At 43.9% G+C, this 20,424-nt stretch overlaps 1 protein-coding gene across 3 annotated transcripts in view; it reads left to right on the forward strand.

Annotated features, from left to right (window-relative positions):
* Positions 1-20,424, forward strand: part of Smg6 (SMG6 nonsense mediated mRNA decay factor) — a 241,400-nt gene that overhangs the window by 116,248 nt on the left and 104,728 nt on the right. For all 3 annotated transcript variants that reach the window (XM_031354654.1, XM_031354656.1, XM_031354655.1), the window contains exons 11-13: positions 1,333-1,449; positions 4,404-4,572; positions 16,639-16,840. In XM_031354654.1, coding sequence (XP_031210514.1) covers positions 1,333-1,449; positions 4,404-4,572; positions 16,639-16,840 — 488 coding nt within the window. The remainder of the gene's footprint in view (positions 1-1,332; positions 1,450-4,403; positions 4,573-16,638; positions 16,841-20,424) is intronic.

A 20,424-nucleotide genomic window follows, 5' to 3' on the forward strand; every position in this document is an offset into this window, starting at 1 on the left:
CTTCTTACATACACTCTCTTTGTTAGAAATTTCTCACACTATGTACTCAAGAAGAACCTAGGAGTTGGAGAGGTAGCTCAGTGGTTAAGAGCACTAGCTGCTCTTCCAAGGACCTAAGTTCAATTCCCAGCCCCCACTTGGCAGTTCACAACTGTCTATAACTGTCCAGTTCTGAAGTATCTGACACCATCACACCATTGTATGTAAAATTAAATTATATATATAAAAAGAAGTACCTAAAATTGAATTGTGTTAATTTTTTTCTAAGATTTATTTTATTTATTTATTTATTTTGTGTATGAGTGAGTACACTGTAGCAGTACAGACGGACAGCTGTGAGCCATCATGTGTATGGCTGCTGGGAATTGAACTCAGGACCTCTGCTGGCCCCGCTCGCTCCGGCGTAATAAGCTGTAGCTGTCTAAAGACGCACCAAAAGAGGGAGTCAGGTCTCACTATGGGTGGTTGTGAGCCACCATGTGGTTGTTGGGATCCGAACTCAGGACCTTTGGAAGAGCAGTCAGTACTCTTACCTGCTGAGCCATCTCGCCAGCCCGAATTGTGTTAATTTTTAAGTTTATGTAACGAGTGGTACATTTTAAAATTTGTTTATTATTATTATTATTATTATTATTATTATTATTTTGGTTTTTCAAGGCAGGGTTTCTCTGTGTAGCCCTGGCTGTCCTGGAACTCACCCTGTAGATAGACCAGGCTGCCCTCGAACTTAGAAATTCGCCTGCCTCTGCCTCCCAAGTGCTGGGACTAAAGGAGTGCGCCACCACCACCCGGCGAGTGCTACATTTTTTAATTAAAAATAATAAATTAAAAATTTAAAAGTCTTACATGGGGGGGGTCTTGTAATGTTACCAGGCACTCTTCTGTGTGCAGGGCCTGTTGGCAAGTGCTACGTATATAATACAAAGTCATATAAATCTACTTCAAGAGAGTTTACTACCACCACCTGTCATTTTAGAGAAAACAAAGAAAGCTGAGCAGTGTGGTCAGGGAGCCCTCCATAGGACAGCTGAGCAGTGTGGTCAGGGAGCCCTCCGTAGGACAGCTGAGCAGTGTGGTCAGGGAGCCCTCCATAGGACAGCTGAGCAGTGTGGTCAGGGAGCCCTCCATAGGACAGCTGAGCAGTGTGGTCAGGGAGCCCTCCATAGGACAGCTGAGCACTGTGGTCAGAGAGCCCTCCATAGGACAGCTGAGCAGTGTGGTCAGGGAGCCCTCCATAGGACAGCTGAGCAGTGTGGTCAGGGAGCCCTCCATAGGACAGCTGAGTAGCACTTGGCCTCAGAGTGTGATGGAGTTTCCTTTGCTTCTTTGCAGACTGCTTCTCAGAGGAGTGTCGTTCTGTAATCCAGGAACAAGCTGCATCCTTGGGCTTGGCTATGTTTTCTCTACTGGTCCAGCGCTGCACATGCCTACTTAAGGACTCTGCCAAAGGTAATCAGCAGGACCCCAGGCCACTGGGTTTTCCAGTTGTCCAGCCCTGTCCAGATGAACCTTAGAGTGCTGGTGCTCAGTCTTCTCCCAGCTCTCTGGTCTTTTTCCTTCCAGCATGTCCTTCTCCCTTTTGTTACATTAACCAGCCCATCTGTGCTTATAGTCTAATGGCCTGTCAGGCCCTTTCTTTATGACTCTCTTCCTTCCTTTTTACTTTAGTAGTTAGGAATTTCATCTTGCCTGTAGACTATTATGTGAGATCTTTGTTTATTGGCTTTGTTTTCATTCATTTGTTCATTCATTCATTCATTCATTTTTAGGCAGGGTCTCTCTTAATATGTAATCCTTGTTGAACTGGAACTTTCTATATAGACCAGGTTGGCCTCAGACACACAGATCTGTCTGCCTCTGCTTCCCTGCTGCTGGAATTAAAGGCATGCACTACCACACCTGGATTTTTATATGTTCTTTTATCTTTAAAAAGACCTGAAGAGGGACTGGAAAAATGGCTCTGTGGTTAAGAACACTGGTTGCTCTTTCAGAGGGCCCAGATTTGATTCTCAACACCCACATGTTAGCTAACAACCATCAGTAACTCAAATTGCAGGGGATCTGATGCTGTCTTCTGCCCTCTGAGGACCAGGAATGCAAGTGGGGCAGATATATATGCAGGAAAAGCAACTACACACATTACATATAAAAACAAACAAAAAGATCTGAAGACTACTTATGAGTCTTTCATTTTCCTTTTTTTTTTTTTGTTTTTTTTTTTTGTTTTTCGAGACACGATTTCTCTGTATAGCTCTGGCTGTCTTGGAACTTACTCTGTTGTAGACCAGGCTGGCCTTGAACTCAGAAATCCGCCTTCCTCTGCCTCCCAAGTGCTGGGATTAAAGGCATGCGCCACACTGCCCGGTACTCCTTTCATTTTCCTATCTCCCCAGTGCAAGGGACCGAACAAGTTTCTTTATGTTTTCATAATTTTATGTTTTTGTTTTTATATTTCTGTCTTTTTGGTATGCGGTAGCTGCTATACCCACCGTGGGCTAGCTATCTTGAGCTCACTGACCTAAGCAGGTACTACTAGCTCTTGCCTTGAGGTATTATGCCAGATCCTTTATATTTTACCCTAGAATTCTACCTTAGATCATTGTAGCCAAGAAAGGTAGAAGTAAGATCAGGAGTAACTTCCTCTTGGTTTCTATATCAGTATTGGCAAGCAGCCAGACTCCTCCCTCTGTTGTCCCATTATACCAGTGTTGTGAATGCCTCCTGCTTCTAGAGTTGCCTTTTATTCAAAAGTAGGAGCAATTTATTTTGAGACAATTTCACATTTACAAAACAGTTGAGTTTAGTGGCTTATGACCATAAACCCAGTGACCTAGTAATTCTTAAGAATTCCACGTCACTCTTGGCTATATATAGAGGGAGTTTGAGGTCAGACTGGACTACATGATAGCCTCAAAAAACAAAAATAGGAGCCAGGCGGTGGTGGCGCAAGCCTTTAATCCCAGCACTTGGGAGGCAGAGACAGGCGGATTTCTGAGTTCGAGGCCAGCCTGGTCTACAGAGTGAGTTCCAGGACAGCCAGGGCTACACAGAGAAACCCTGTCTCGAAAAACCAAAAAAAAAAAAAAAAAATAGGGTCAGCGATATGGCTTGGTAGGGCACACACACACAGTAATAATAAAATTTAAATGGATAATGCAAAACACCTTTATATATGCTTTTTCTAGACTCCCAGGTAGTTAATATTTTACTGTGTCTTTAAACATGCACATGCACACTTATTGTTTTTGTTCTGAACCATTTGATCTTAAGCTATAAGCATGATGGCCCTTTGGCTCTAAATACTTGACTTTGTATTCCTTCATACCAAGGATAATATCTTAACAGTTACCAGAATCTAGTAATAAACAATAAGCAAATAAGAACAGTTGACAAAATCAGGGAATCGGGCTAGAGCAATGGCTCAGTAGCTAAAAGCCCATATTACTCTCAAAGCAGAGAGCCTAAGTTTTGGTCCCAGCGCTTACATTGTTTACAGCTGCCTGTAACTCCAGCTCCAGGGCATCCAGATGTCCTTCTGGCTTCCAAGGGCACCTGCATTCATGTGTGGATGCCCACATATAGGTACACACAAGTGCACATAATTAAAAATAAAATCAATTTAAAAAATAAAAATAGAAAATCAGTGTTAATGTACTATTATTGAATACATATTATTAACTGAATATATTAAGCAATATATGTTGTAATATATAAGCAATTAATATACATATTGAATATATTAAGCAATAATATGTATTATTCAATTTGTACTTATTTTCCTGATAATGTTCTTTGTTGAGAAAGAGACATTTAAAGTCACTCTGTAGCCCAGTCTGACTTCAAGCTCAAAATTCTCCTGGCTCGGCCTCCTGAATACTAGAATCACAGGCATATGCTACCATGCCCAGTTCTGACAATACTCTTTGGGCTGCAGGGTCAGGAGTGGAGAATTCTACCCTAGGCTCTAATCCAGGATCACACACTGCATTTAAATCTCTTTAATCTCCTTCAGCCTATCTCCCTTTGTCCTTCATAACTTTGACATTATTGAAATACAAGCCTTTTATTTTGTAGAATGTTCCACAATTTGGGTTTTTCTGATGTTTCCTTCTGATTAAGTTCAAGTTTTACAGTTGTGGCAGGAACTCTGATGCCATCTTGGCACTGTGCTAAATGGATTCTAAAACAGTGAGCTAGAGGCCAGAGTGGAGACTGATGCTGGACCCCAGGTGAAGCAGGAGCTGTGTCTCTAGAGATAGCCAGCTTACTGGTTCTCTCTCCGTCCTACTTTCAGAGTCCCCGAGGTGCTGGTACATATCCTCTGCTGAGAGTTTGCTGCTCTCCCAGCATGCTAGGCTTCACTCAGCACACACAGGCCCAGTTCTCATGCTTTGCCTCTGCAGCTCAGCTGTCCTCTCCTGAGGACCAAGAAGACCAAGGTGACATCAAGGTATCTTCCTTCGTCCCGGACCTGAAGGAGCTACTTCCCAGTGTGAAAGTCTGGTCAGATTGGATGCTTGGCTATCCAGACACCTGGAATCCTCCACCCACGTCTTTGGATCTTCCCTTGCAGTAAGTTGGCTTGCCTGTTCTTCCACACTGTGACACTGTGAGTGGTTCATAGTGTTCCTACCACACCACCACCACCACCACACACCCCTCCATGCCTAGTCCCAAAACACTGTCTGCTTCCTTTTCATATTACAGCTTCCTTCTTTCATCCTCATCTGAAGCTTGACTTTTCCATTCCTTTTATCACCTGTCTTGTACCTGATGTTGTAGGTTATTTTGGCCTGTTGTCCAGTCCTTTCCTATACCTTGGCCTCTCCTCTTTTCTCTTGCTCTATGGCTGTGTCTTGTTGTTTGTCCTTGTTCTTACTTTCTCACTTCACTTCATCCTGTTCGTTTTATTGATGTTCATACTGCTGACGTGTGTGTGTGAGATTTCACCTCTCTGTCTACACTTCAGTTTTTCTTTGTTAACTGATCTCACTTCTGTTTGTTACCTTCTGTACTTAGTGTTTTTCATCTTTGCTTATAGCACTTAATGTGTGCTGGGGGTGAGTGGGTACATATCTCTCTTCCTTTTCAGTTCACTCATTCCCTACCTTCTCACCTTGCCCTCTGTGTAGTGTCTCTCAGGGTATCTGTTGGGGTGAAGTGTATTGATCTGAGCATATGTGATTTTGCATAGGTGCTCTATATAAATCTATGTACTTGTAGGGCAGCAATTTTGTGGGTTTTATTGTTGTTTCAGAATAATAGTAAAACATATCATGGAATTTGCCATTGTAACAATTTTAATATTTATGATTTGTTTCCATAAATTACATCCAGAGTTTATTTGTTTGTTTGTTTATTTATTATAAATACACTATAGATGTCTTCAGACACACCAGAAGAGGGCATCAGATCTAAGTACAGATGGTTGTAAGCCACCATGTGGTTGCTGGGATTTGAACTCAGGGCCCCTGGAAGAGCATTTGGTGCTCTTAACCACTGAGCCATCTCTCCAGCCCCACATCCAGAGCTTTATATAACCCGTGTTTGGATTCTGTCTCCTAGCTCTGCCAGTCAGAGTACTATTTGTCCTCGTGTGTATGTGAAACTGTGTGTCTTAGTGTCTATCTGCACCAAGTATAAAGTTCTGTGTTTTTACTTCTGTGTAGTTGTCTGTCTAAGGGCAAGTCAATATGCCTATCAGTGGCTGCTTATGTGTCTGTGTATCAGTCTGTGGCTCTATGTGTTATATCTGTAGGATATGTTTTTGTCTGAGCCTATGCCTGTTTGCACCTGTGGTTTTTATGTCCTTAAGTTCGTGTTTGGGCTCATACGTCCATCCTCATAGCAGTCTATTCTGGTATCTGGATCTATAGCAATACCTTTCTTTTTTCCTTTTTAGATTTATTTATTCATTCATTTGTTTGTTTTTGTGTGTGTGTGAATGTTTTGCTCACATGTATATCTATGCACCACATATATGCTAGAGGCTCTGTCCATACAGTTATAAAGCTAGAGCTAGGGAGGAACCAGAGAAAGCAGGAGTCCAGGGGTGCCCATAGAGGTTAGAAGAGGGGATTGGATCTCCTAGAATTGTAATTGTGGACAGTTGTGAACTGCCATGCAGGGCATTGGAAATTGAACCATGTCTTCTGCACAAACAGTAAGTGCTTTCACAAATTCAGGTGTTGGAAGGATGAGGGCTTAGTAGCTGAGCATTTACTGTTTGATGTGATGTTTTTGTCAATTTGATTGTTTTTGTGTGCTAATGTAAATGTCTCTGTTGTATGAGGAATCTTTGTATGAGGATTTTTCTGTGTCTTCCTGTCTGTCTCTGCTTGTCTCAGCTTGTTTCTACTTGCCTTTCTTGTCTCCCTTTATTAGGGAGAGAAACTGCCCTAACTCCCAAGAATGATATACATTTTAAATGGTTTGAAAAAAAGATCACAAGACTACTAATTCAAACTTAAGAAAATTACATGCAAGTCTGATTTCAGTAATGTTGTGTGAGAACACAGCCAGGCTTGTTTATTTTTGACCTATGGATGCTTTTTTAATATAACAGCAGCAGACCTGAGTGTTTGCCACAGAGACTGTACAGCCCACAAAGCCAAAATCACTGACTCCATAGCCCTCTACAAAGAAGACCTTACCCTCCATCTCTCATTCTTTCATTTCATATTAGCACTGTCGTATCTGCATGTAGCATCATCTCTATTAGTTCTCTCTCTCTCTCTGCCCTCCCCCCTTCTTCTTTCTCTTTTCCTTCTTCTTTCCCACTATCCCTGGATTTATGTCATTGATTTTTCTCGCTGATCCACCCACCACTCAGTCTCTGACTTTTCTCTTCCCATAGGTATATGCAGTAAACGCTGCTTTAGGTTCTGCAGGCCATGTAGCTGTGTGTTTTGTGTTTTGGATCAAGTGTTGTAGGTACCTAGTATTTCATCATTCATGTCCAGGGCTCTTTGGTAGAAGCAAATACTAGAGGGTAGAGTGTGGACACCTTGGCTGCTGCTGGGAAATGAGGAGGAGAGTTTGTCTGGGTTGGCTGCCAGGCATGTATATCTCCTAGACTCATGGATGACCCACAGAGAGAAGGCTGCATCAGAGATTCTGGTCAGTAGTTACTGAGCTCTCTGTGTGGGCTGTGTAGTCTTGACTCTTCGCCTACTTTCCTTCTAAATTGTTTCCTTGTACCTCACCCCAAGAGGCACCCCTGGACTCCCGCTTTCTCTGGTTCCTCCCTAGCTCTAGCTTTGTAACTGTATGGACAGTGCTCCTAGCATCAGACAGCTCACATACTTCCTGTGAGCCTTCCTAGTTTTCCAAAATGTGTTCCAGACTGGAAGTCTCATGAGCAGGGTTGAACCCTAAGTTGGGCAGCTGGAGCCTTACAAAAAAGCTAACAGACCTGCTGGCCAGGGGCAGCTGTTTCCCAGCAGTGATCCCTGAAGAGTTAGCATGTACAGTCTCAAATTTTTAGGCTATTAATCTGTAATGCGGGTGAAGCAATTTGCAATTTTGGGGGAAAATAACTAGTAAAAGACAACTTTCTAAGTATCTACACCACTGCTTCTGATGTGCAAAGGGCCCTTGAGTAGTCTTTTCTTCTGTCAGGGACAGGGAAGCAGACCATGGAGCTTGAGTCTTTCTGGGTCACCTCAGCCTACATCCATAGGTCCCCATCCGGTCCACCCATCCTGGGCCATAAGGTTGTTAATCCTTCTGTAGCTCTTCTCCCCTCCTCCTCCTCCTCACCCCCTCCTCCCTTTGGCTTTTGTTTGGCTTTGGAAATGCAGAGCTTATACAGGAAATACTGGGCTTCGTTTGCTTGAGGTGCTGAGCCTGTTTCCCCTTTGGATGTTGGAACTGTGTGCCCATTGTTTGACAAGGACTCAATCTGTAACTGGACGCTTGGTCCAAGCCATCTCCAGTAGAACTAGAAGGGCTTGGGACACATGAATCCTACTCCCTTCATTTATTCAGACTTCTCCACAGAAGAAAAACCAAATCTGACCCATTACTATATTGAATTTGCCTTCCCAGTAAAGAAGTTTTTGTAGCTTAAGACATTCACTCTTGTGAATCTAAGCAGGAGATATGTCAGTGTGGTCAGGATTTAGGTTCCCTTGTTCTTGGGTTCTCCCTTCTTCCCCTTCCCCTCCTATCCCCTCCTCCCCTCCCTCCCTTCCCTACCCCTCTTCATGATCAGCAGCTGACTGTCTCCAGAATGCAAGTTTAAGTGTCAAGCAGCAGTTGCTGTCCTTGGGCCTGACCCCAAGGCATGGTCATATAAGGACTAAGTTCAGCAGAGCAAACCTTGCATGACTAACACTGGGGATAGCTCCATATTCTAGCCTTAAGATCTGAGCATTAGAAAGGTGGATTCAGAGTTTTAGTTTTCCTCTTTTGTAGTTTTTTCCTATAACTGGCTACCTGGGAACTCCCACTAAATACCATGCTTGAGATCATTGTCTAGCTTTGGTGGTTCTGTCCCTTTTAAACTTGTGTCTTATAGTCATCCATCCAATCTGTGGACACCTTTGGTTAGTGAAACAGGGTTTTGCTCTATAACCTAGGTGACCTGGAAACTCACTTTGTAGTCCAGGCTGGCTTCAGACTTATGGCAATCCTGCCTAACCTTGAAGTACTGGTATTACAGGTGTGAGTCATGAGGCATGGCTTTTATGACGTCTTCTTTTGAGGCCATAGGGAATGATATACCCTAGATAGTTCTATAGAGGTCAGACCATAACACTCCTGACACTAGAAAGTTCCTTCATGCAAATCTTCATTTTGAAAGATTTAGGAATGCTCTCCAGGGAGTAAGAAGGAAATGGCTTCCACTTAATGCCGGCCCCTTTTCGTGCTTTCATTGGTCCTTGCCTGCATTTCTTCTCTAATTTTAAGATGAGGTGGCTAGATAATCTATACTTTTCTCTTGCATTTCCTCTAGGAAATCCACTTCTAGATGATCCCTCTGACCTGCTGGACCCTTACTTCATCCTGACCCCTTCATTTGTGCCTTCTCTCCTTGGATGGCTAGAGACTCATGGAACAAAATCCTTCCCTGTCCTGAGGGATTCCAAAGTTCACCATTAGTTTTCTTGGTTCTCTTTGCCTGTGTTCCTATTCTTTGTAGTCAGATCTGCTATTCCTAGGTAGGCACATATGGAACACTTATGATGATGGTGACAGGATCTCATTACTCCTCAAGAGCTGACAAGGGAATGTTTTCTGAGCTCTTTGTTCCTTCCCCCATAGTGGCATTTAGTGGGTCTGGAGTCAGCTTGTAGGTAAGGAGACTTCACTTGGCTCTGTTAGGAGATGTGATAGAATGGCTTCGTGTTCCAGGAGATTGTAGTGGGCTATGGCAGGTGGCTTCCTTGTCCACTGTAAAAGACAGTATAGAGGGTTTTGGTCATTGTAGAACAGACTTCTGTGTTTGGAGGGACCACCTATGTGACTGTCAACTGGCACAATTTCTTAGCTCTTCTACACCAGGGCTTTTTTGAGACAAGAAAAGCAAGCAGCTGCTTTCTACTTCTCCAAGTGACCATGAGGAAAGGTGTTAATGTCAGCCGATGGAAGAAAAGCTGAACAGCAGTCTTCCATGAACCCAGACATAGGAACTCCTTGTATCCCAGGACCTTGGGCAGAGCCAGGGCAGTGGGACAACCTACCTCATTTCACAGTCTCTGCCGAAGCCAAATCTTCCCTCATCTTGATCTCTAGTTCTCAGTAAGTGAAAGAGTCAGGGGACTCTGAGAACATCCAAACCTAGCCCAGCTGTGGCAGTTGGTTTATTGCTTTCAGCTGGTACTTGAACCCAGGTCCTGGTCTTGGAGGCTTTCCCAGGTTTAATCCCCAGAGCTTTCTCTGCAGCTGTATGACACTGTGCTGACCCCGAATGAGGATAGGAAAATAGAACCAGTGCCAAGCCAGAGTCTCTTTTTCATTTGGAGTCTGGCTGTCTGCCCATGACCAGGGTTACATAATGGGAAACATAGCTGGGGCTCTGGAGAGCCCGCGTTTCACCAGGCTGCCCAGACCTTCGCATTCTGATGCTATATATCTTCCTAATTGTAGCTCGGATGCATTTATCACACTGTTGGATTGGAGTACTGGGTTTTGTTTTTTTTTTTTTTGTTTTTTGTTTTTTTTTAAATCTAGAAATTCCTGGACTTGCTGCTTTTCCATTGCATCTCCTATATAGCCTGTAGATCATACTTGAAAAAACTTCTATGGAGCCTTCCGAGGCTCCCTCATCTGAGAGAAAAGGGGCGTGTCCTCAGGGAGCTCACATATGTTGGCCTTCTAGCCGAGATAGGAATTCTTCAGTTAAAGAAACAGCTAGTTCATGCACCCTCATAGGCAACTCTGAATGAGAACTAATCCCAAATCTAATCGGCAGCCTTTCAAGGACGCTTAATACGTCTTCCCAAAGAGCATTTTAGGAGGTCACTAAGTAATAGTCCATCAGCACCTCCCTGAAGGAAGTGCTGGTGACTGTGGGAAGCCCCTTTGCTACCCTGGCTCCCCACCCAGTCTCCCTGGCTCCACTTTGGGGCGTCAACACTGCAGCCTGGCACCAAGGGGTTCCTCTTCCTCCAAGTGCTGAGCGTAGGGCACACATGATCTCTCCCATGGCAGGAGCCTCTGTCTTCTCCCCACTCCTCCCACAGGACTCCTTGTGAAAGAAAGGGGTGTTGGTCTAAGGCTTTATTGTGACCTTTCAGGGTACAGCAGCTGACCCCAAGGAGAGACTTCCAGCACTGGGCTAAGGTTATTTGGGTCCAGTATACGCTAAACTGAGAAGACGTGTTGGAGTGCTTACAGCTAAAAGTTTGAAGAGGCAGGAACCGTGAGAATCCGCACCAGTGAGGCCACTAAGGGCTCCTCTGCTCAGGCCATGGAGATGTCAGAATCCCCTAGGGGCTGTTTTTCCCAAACCCAATGCTGATGGGCTTAACACACCATAGTGATGTTACAGAGGCTATACATTCGAGAATGACTTGAGAGAACTGAAGTCAAATAAAGCTATGACCTAGAGTTTGGGGAGATGACATAGGAGAAACACTTTGGTACCTGAGGGATCCTACAAAGAGATTACAGTGATCTGTTACTGACTGTAGGGCTCTCGCTACACTGCCTAGCAACGTGGAGAAGCTTGTGTCCTTGCTATAGTACAGCTTCAGAATCTGATTTGCTCTGCTAGACAGAACTGATTAGGGCTGAGTACTTTCTCAGAGGACCCAGCTGACTTGCTTTTCTATGAACTGTGATTGTTGAAGGATAATCTTCAGCTAGGTTACTTCGTAGGCATCTCTTATTTGTCTTACTCCTAGGATAGTGATTTTTTAAGATTTATTTATTATTATACATACGTACACTGTAGCTATTTTCAGACACACCAGAAGAGGGCATCAGATCTCAATATGGGTGGTTGTGACCCACCATGTGGTTGCTGGGATTTGAACTCAGGACCTCTGGAAGAGCGATCAGTGCTCTTACCTGCTGAGCCATCTCACCAGCCCTTGAACTAACATCTTATGCCCAAATACTATTCTTGTAGCACCACTAGACTTGTTAGGTTTAGATCCATTTCTGCAACTAGCTGCTTATACCCTGCTATTTTTCTGCAATTAAATAAGAAGTGTTCCAGGGACTTAATGTTGTCTGTTGATCCAGAGAGTTGGGCTCCCAAAGGGAAATAAATTTCTTAAAGCAGATAATGTGTGCCATTGAGCATTTGCTTGATAGTTTTTTGCCTTTCCCGTGAGTTTGTGCTCAGTGGGCTTCTAGCTTCCTTGTACCTACTTTCTATACCACCTTGGCTGTTTCCAGATTTCTTCACCCCAGGAACCCAAAACCCAACTTGTTTCCCATCTGTACTACCTCTCTGATCTTCCATAGCTCTGAAACACAATGCAGGGCTTCTTCTCACTTACCTCTTTCCGGGTTTGTTCTGCAGCTGTGGAGTTTGAATGTTAGTGTTTAAACAAGCTGGTATTACACAGGAAATGGCCACCTCCACAGGCCCCTGCAGACTTGTAACATGGGGTCATTGTACTTGATATTAATCACCAGTCAGCCTATTCCCCCAGTAAAAATATGAAGAAGTGTGTGAATGCTTAGTCTTCCTTGGTCTTTCTAGAAAGACAGACTGAGCCCTGGTCAGACCATTCCAACCTGTTGCCCTTCCTTAGTCCTGTCTGTTGGAGCTCTGGAAACAGTTCTACCTGACTTTCTCTGGCAGATAGCAGACCTGGCTCTCTTTCCGCATTTCAGACGAGGAGATAATGGCCGTATACTATGCCTCATATGTTCCACACCTCAGTCTTGCAGGGCACATAGTTGTATAGCATCGCCTGTGAGAACTACAGAAACACAAAAAAATGTGGGCTCACCAGAGAGCAAGCGTCTCAATTCCTTGGACTGAAGAGCTTTCTAATGCTATTTGCAGAACTAACCCTAGCCTGAAGGGTTAATCTGATTCCCCAAGTCAATATCCTCCAAACAACCAGCCAAGAGTGTGTGTTGGTTCATTTCTGTGAAATGTGTTTCCCCAGTCACCTGGGCTGGCCTGGGCTGCATTGTATCGGCCAGCAGCTGCACTGCACTCAAACTGACAGCTACATTAAACCTTGGAATTCTGAGGCAATAAAAAGTAAATTAACTCCCCCCCCCCCCTTGCTGGTGGAGTAAGTGAATGCATGTCTGTAGTGAACCTTGGTACTAAGTGCATACCTCTAACTAGTCATTGCTGGTCTGTCTCAGGCTAGGATCTGGCATTCAGACTACAGCCAGAGATCTGTTTTCCTGGTGTGTGGTGTGTTCTTTGAGGTTGGGCTAGTGGGTCACTTTGCAACTGCTGATCCCTGAACACTAATCACACACCCCAGCTTCTGAGAGACTCCATTGCCGCCATTCTGGGAGCCATAAATGGGTTTATTGAATACAGTTTCATATTCTCTGCCCGATTTGTGTCTGCTTGGTGAAGAGTATACCCTAACTTTAGTGGGATTTTGTAGGCTCTGGTACATTCCCCAAATACAAATTGAACCAGAAGAAGCCAGAAGGATTTGTCTGAGCCAAACATAGGACCATATACCTGTGATACCAGCAGTCAGGATCACTGAGGCTTTAAAGCCAGTTAGGGCTACTGGGTGGGTTCCAAGCCAGCCTGGACTACAGAGTGAGACTCTTCACACCCTCCTATCCACTAATAACCTTCAGTCTCCTCAGCAAAAAGCTAGGTAGAAATGAGTGGCAGAGGGGCTTGACTGAACCCCACATGTTCTCAAGTGTCTTCAAGCTCTTCATAGCCATAAGGATGTTACTTTGTGCCCTTCCATCAACCTTGACTCCTTGGGGTTCAAGGGCTGCTATGAGGTGAAGGTTAAATGACACTTCTTAATGGGATAAGAAAGAAACATGGGGAAAAAATTCAAGCTGTCCCCCTTCTACTTAACCAGGAAACTGGGTTTTTGGACAACCTCTCCTTGTTGTTGTTGTTCTTGTTGTTAGTTTCTTGATTCTTTGGGTTTTTTTTTTCTTTTTTTCTGTTTTTTGGTTTTTCAAGACAGGGTTTCTCTGTGTAGTCCTGGCTGTCCTGGAACTCACTCTGTAGACCAAGCTGGCCTGGAACTCAGAAATCCGCCTGCCTCTGCCTCCCAAGTGCTGGGATTAAAGGTGAGCGCCACCACTACCCGGCAGTTTCTTGATTCTTATTTCCTACACCTTTGTCACAGGTTGACCCATGAGTACCAACAAGATCAGGCTAACCTGAAGCACTTTTCATATCTCCTTGATTCTGATCAGTCTAGCTTGACCCTTGGGCTGCTTTTATTTATATTTCTGACTTGGGAACTCTGGGCACTTCCTATTCTTTTGGCCCCTGCTCCTGTCTTACAGAATCAACAGGGTAAGAACTCTCATCTACCTTATCACTGCAGTGTGTCGTAAGGTTATGGCACAAGGTGGGTGGTAATGGGCAAAAGATAGAGGTGGGCAGGAGTCTCTAGTGATGCGCAGCAGTCTTTGGGAGGAGTCAGTTTGGTTTATCTGAGCCTTAGGGGACAGGAGAGCATGGTAATGAGAACCACATGGTACCACATATTTCTTCTTGGATCCAAGATGGTAAGGGTGGGAGGATGAGAGGGATGTGGGGCCTCCCACTGAGGAAACTGTGGGTGATTTTCTGCCGCCTCTCTCTGGCTGGGGATACTGCTGCCCACACCCTCATCCCTAACTATGTCCTCAAGCAGCCTTGACCTGTTTAGCACCAACCATGACCTCCAAGCCAAGAATTCAGATGGGAGACTTTTCACCTTCTTCCTTCTCACTGGCGTTTTTCCTGTTTATTTTCCAAATTGCTGCTCTGCAGCCAAGCAGTGCCTGTTGGCCAAAGCTCACCACGCTGTGGGATCAGACTCAGGCAGTGGGCTCAAGTGGCCAGCAGGGCACTGGGGGAGGAAGCCGGGAACTGGAAGAGCCTCCCTGTGTGTCTCCCATGGGCAGCACTAACCTCAGAGGCAGCCCTGAGCAGCCCTATCACATCCGGTGCTTGTCTCTGCAGCCGGACCGGAGGATAAACTATCAGAGCTGTGGGGCAGTGCATCATTCCTCTTATTATTTTCTTCTCTGCAGATGGGGTCGTGGAAAGTTCAGTTCCTTTTAACCCTCAAAGTTCTGTTTATTCTACAGCTGGTAGCCTGAGTGCCGCGTTTCCCATTACATCACAGAGGAGCCCAGGCAGATTTCTGCACAGAAACGTGTTGCAACTGTTTATTTTTTTCCATATTTAAACATTTCTGACAGCCAAACTCAGCTGAGCCAAAAGATGGAGCTTTGTGAATGAGTCTGCTTGTTGGTGTCCATGCAGAGAGCTTTGGAAAACTCACATCCCTCTGGTGATTCTTCTCAAATGTGTTCTTCTTGCTAGGAAAAGCCTGGGAAGTGACTTGGTTCTGCAGTACATGTGTGCTGATTATGTGTCGTCGTGTGATTAATGGGTCTATGTTCCACTGGTTCCCAGGACGCTCTTGAAAACAAGATGTTTCATTTCATTGCCTTTTCCTAGTGTAGTGATTTCAGTAAATAAACCCCCTCAGCCTCCTTCCACCTGGAGCTGGTGAGGGAGTCCCCATCCCTCCCCTAGTCTCTCCTCACTCTCAGTGACAATTCTTGGAATGCCCTCTTTCCTATCATCTTGGAATGGGAGTTGGGGGTTGAATGGCTTAGGTGTCACCTTACCCTGTAGGCTCGTGGACAGTACCCCTAGGAGATTTCAGGGGGCTCTTAGAACTTATTGGCATAGTGCTTCTTCATACTCAGTCTCTCCTGTGGAGTTTTCTTGTTGTTTTTTTATAACATTTCTAGCATCTTAGCATCTAGAGAATAGGTGCCTCCTATTCCATCTCCTGAATTAGAATCTTTTCTGGAGGAGAAAATCAAGTCTGTAAACTTGGCAGGCATTGTATACAACTACAATTGAGGCTTACCTAGGCAGGCAAAGTTTAGGAGATGTTTAGCGCCCACCAAACAATCTAAGCCACATTAGGTGATGAACTAAATGAACCTCCTTTCTATAATCCTACCTTGGAGTTTTAAGTAGAAAGAAATAGATCTTGTAGTTTTAGTGTTACTTCTTAGGTTCAGTCAGAACCTGGTGATGTGGGACTGGGGTGACCAAGTATCCTGATTTGTGTCGGACTAGGGGACTTAAGAGATGTGAAAGTTTTAGTGCTAAAACTTGGACAGTCCCAGGATGGTTAGTCATCCTGTGTCTAATGTACAAGTGAGAGAAGGAAGAAGGCGTGGGACAGCCAAGATAGCATTGAAATGAACAAGAAGCTTTCCTTTCCAGAGCAGACTTTGGCAAGACAGGAAGGGGGATTTTCTTGGGCATGTATTCACTTTACTGCTTACATATAGAGAATTACTTTATAAAGTATTTCAAAGAGGAAAGCCTACGTGACTACACAGTGTGACTGCTCCTTCTGTGACTGTGGCTGAAGCAGAGAAGCTAGTGCCCAGTTTCTGTCTGTGTGGCATATAACTGTACTACGCCAGAGCAGGAACTTCTGAGAGCTGCCATAGGCACTAGGTATCTAGACTGTTTAAAGTGTCTCACCACACTGTCTGGAAAGGTGACAGGACCAGCATTAGGCAACTGGTTCTCAAAATTCGTTTTCCTCTTCTCTGGTTAGAATTAAAAGTCCCCTGATGAATTTCACCTTTACATAGAGAATGCACACACACAGATGGTGGCTATGGACACAACTTGATATTGCATTTTTTTTTTAAAGATTTATTTATTTATTATATGTAAGTACACTTGTAGCTGTCTTCAGATGCACCAGAAGAGGGCGTCAGAACTCATTATGGGTGGTTGTGAGCCACCATGTGGTTGCTGGGATTTGAACTCATGACCTTCTGAAGAGCAGTCGGTGCTCTTACCTGTTGAGCCATCTCACCAGCCCCAATAGTGCATTTTTGATTGTATTTCTTGGCAGCTGCCAACTAGCCTTACAGCTTTTGTTGCAAGGACCTTTCCATTCCTAAAGCAGGAAGAACACTTTGACCAACCTCTTTAGAGCCGTTCTTCTTTTCTCGTCTTGTTTCTCACAGGATTGCTGTGGATGTGTGGTCAACACTAGCTGATTTCTGTAATATACTGACTGCAGTGAATCAGTCTGAGGTGCCACTGTACAAGGACCCGGATGATGACCTCACCCTGCTTATCCTGGAAGAGGATCGGCTTCTCTCTGGCTTTGTCCCCTTGCTGGCTGCCCCTCAGGACCCCTGCTACGTGGAGAAAACCTCGGATAAGGTCAGCTTCAGGCCAAACATCCCTTCCCATTTACCCATTCTCTTAATTCTCCAGACTTTATTCTTGGGAAGTTTTCTGTGCAAACGGAACATGATTAAGTCATTGAGAAGGGTGTTAAGGGAAAATATCGACCTTTTAGCCGCTGACATCCAGTTCTGTGTCCTGAAAAAAAATCCCTCTCAACTTCCTTTGGGGGGGGTGTTTCCCCCAACCCCCCCCCCGTGCCTGTGTGTGTGTATAAGGGAGAGAAAGGAAGGGGGAGGGAGGGAGGAAGGGAGAGAGAGAGGATAGAGAAAGAGAGAGAGAGTGCGAGCGCAGAGCTCCTGGCATGTTGTATATACGATCATTTCCTCACTTGTTTAAATAGTGCAGCTTGTGTTGGCAGTGCTCTTACTCAGCTCCAAATGGTTTGCATCATGCTTAAAGCACCCTCCTTCCTTCCCTCTCCTCCTTCCCCAGCCACAGAACTCTGCACTAGGAAAACAGCCAGGGCCTTTTCCCTTCTCTAAGGAGGGAGTGATAAATAGGTGACTAGAGAGAAGCAGACACCATGTGTTAACTTACAAAAAAAGCTTTTAGGAATATGAAGCATTCCTCGCTGCCTGGTTTCTATTTTCCTTCCTCTAAGGAGTGTTTTAACCTGACTTTTTCCTTGTCTGTTTATAGACAACAAAAGCCGTTCCTTGTTGCCCTGGTGGGGACTGTGAAGCTTCTAGTTTAACAGTTGGTCTTTAGCCAGTGGAGAGTAAGGCATTCTGGGTTGTTCCACCACACTCGTGGGGAATTAACAGTCTCCTGTGCTAAGGCACTTTTCAGAGAGTCTATGGCATCATACTCCCTAGAGGAGAGCCCTTTGGGGAGTAGTAGTCCATGAGTGGCTTCTCAGGAGGAAGTATTTTTTTTTTTAGATGAATGTTATTTTATTTTTAGATTTTTGTGTTTTGAGAAAGTGTCTCACATATAGCCCAGGCTGAACCCAGAATGGCTGTATAGCAGAGGCTGGCCTTAAACTTCTGGTGCCCGTTTCAATCTCCCATGTGCTAAGATATGTGTCACTACAAAAAGGAGGAAGAAATCTTCAATCAAGATGAAATGCATAATAGACACAGAACTGATTTTGTTAAGTCAGTAAACTGACTTTCAGGGTTGGGATCTGACCAGGATGGAGTACTTGCCTAGTTAGTACCTACATGGCAGCTCACAACTGTTTATAACTCCATTTCCAAGGGACCCGACACCAACACATAGATGTATGTGCAGGTAAAACACCAGTGAACACAAAATTTTAAAAAAATAAAAATTTAAAGCCCTGTGTTCAATTTTTTTTTTTTTTTTTTTTTTTTTGGTCTTTCAAGACAGGGTTTCTCTGTGTAGCTCTGGCTGTCTTGGAACCCATTCTGTAGACCAGGCTGGCCTCGAACTCAGAAATCTGCATGTGTCTGCCTCCCAAGTGCTGGCATTAAAGGCGTGCGCCACCACTGCCCAGCCTGAGTTCATTTTTCTACACCAAGACAAAGTAAAAACTGAATACTAAACGTGACCTGTAAATATGAGATGTGTTTGTTTTTGAGGCAGGGCCTCACTATAGCCCTGGCTGGCATAGAATCCAAAGAGATGCTCTACCTCTGCCTTTTGAGTGCCAGGATTAAAGGCATGTGCCACCATGCCTGGCTTATAAGAGATGTTATTAATGTGCTGCCTCAGTCTCTATATTTATGTATTAATATAAATTATACATAAATAGTCCTTTAGAAAATAAAGCAGAAGGACTAGGTTGTCTACCAACCACAAGATCTTTTAGCAGAATTTGAACATGTATTTCCTGTAGTTAAATTTCTTTTTAAGTAGAGAAATGTTCTAGGGCATGGGCCTATCAAAAGTCTGTATCCAACTCCCAATGGCAACCTTTGTACTCCCTTGATTACTTGAGCAGTGGAAGCAATAGTAAGGAGTCAAGTCATTCTCAGACCCTGTCTCAAAAAAAAAAAAAAAAAAAAAAAAAAAAAAAACCAAAAACAAACAAACAAACAAACAAACAAAAAAACAAATGAGCCCTTGGGGCAGAGCATAAAATTTGAAAATTTACCTAGATTGTGCAAGGGCCCAGGGTTCAATCCTTAGCACTGAAAATAAAAGAAAATTTGTAAATAAAAATAAAAACTAGAGGCTGAAAAAATGGTTCAGCGGTTAAGAACATTTGCTGCTCTTCTAGGAGACCTGAGTTTGACTCCCAGCATCCACATTCCATCATAACAGTCACTAACTCTGGTTCTGAGGAATTCAGTGCCCTCTCTGGTTTCTGTAGATACCTATACACAGATAGGCATGCACCAAAACATGTAGGCACATAAAATGAAAATCTTTGAAAACTCATACTCTTCAGATTTGTTTAATAACTAATGGCTCTTGGAAGAACCTTTCTTTCCCAAGAGGAATACTTATTTTACACCTTTGCAGGGAAAAAAAGAAGGTAAAATTCTGTTCTGCTTATCTGGTCTCATAAGTGAATAATAATATGGATTTGTATAGTAGGAGGCTGAAAACAGCTAAGAATTGTTCACATTGCTGAAGAAGATATTGAGTTAAAAGAGAAACTAAGTATCAATATCTTGGGTTAGTGCACCCTGATAATCAATCAATCCATCTATCTTTCTTTCTCTCTCTCTTCTAATCTTTGTTGGTCACTAAGTGGACTTGATTCCAGAAGATCCTTCTGGGAGACGCTGTCACTTAGTGCAGAACAAGGGAGGAGTCCTAACCATCTTTAGGGCTTCCTTACCCTCATTTTTATCAGCTCATCAGTATTCCCAGCTGTAGTGTTGGGTACAAAATCTATGGCCTGGATGGAGAAGAATGAGGTCTTCTGTGCACCCTCATCTTTTGGAAGTGATCACAAGCTGCCCAGGTGGCAGTAGCAACCAACTTGAAGTGGTTCCACTTCCAAGACTGTGAGAGGCTATTTCAGAGATAACATCTCTATATCTCACCTTACCCACTCTTCAATTTGTCTTCATTCTTTCTCATCCTGAAATAAATAGCAGCATTGACTTTTGGTTGCTCATTTCAAAATCTTAGAGTTCTTGGCTTTTGTTTTTATCAGACCTTCATATCTAAACCATAAGCAAATTTGTATCTTCTTTACCTTTAAAATACATGCAGGTTTTTAAAAAGCATGCAGATATGATCCATATCCACACCTTTATTCCATTCACTGAAGTACCTCCTAACTCTTCCCCTGGTCCCTAGCCTGTCTCCTGGCACAGTAATTTTAGAGACGTATAGTCACAGAGCATCAGTGCTGAGTCTGCTGGTGCAAGCCTGCAATCCTAGCTACTCAAGAAGTGGAGGCAGGAGTATTAGAAATTCAAGACCTTCCTGGGCTACAGGGCAAACTTGGGGCTGACTGGATAACTTAGTGAGACTCTACATCACAGTGAAAGAAGCTAGCTTTCCTAGTATGCTCATGGCCCCAGGCTCAGTCTCCAGGAAGAATCCCCCACACCCCCAAAATTAATAAAGTCTGTAAATCATACTAAGTTTTACTTCTAAACATTATGATATAACTTTTCTTTTTTTTTTTTTTT

The sequence above is a fragment of the Mastomys coucha genome, unplaced genomic scaffold (genome assembly GCF_008632895.1).
Source record: "Mastomys coucha isolate ucsf_1 unplaced genomic scaffold, UCSF_Mcou_1 pScaffold5, whole genome shotgun sequence".
Lineage (NCBI taxonomy): Eukaryota > Metazoa > Chordata > Mammalia > Rodentia > Muridae > Mastomys > Mastomys coucha.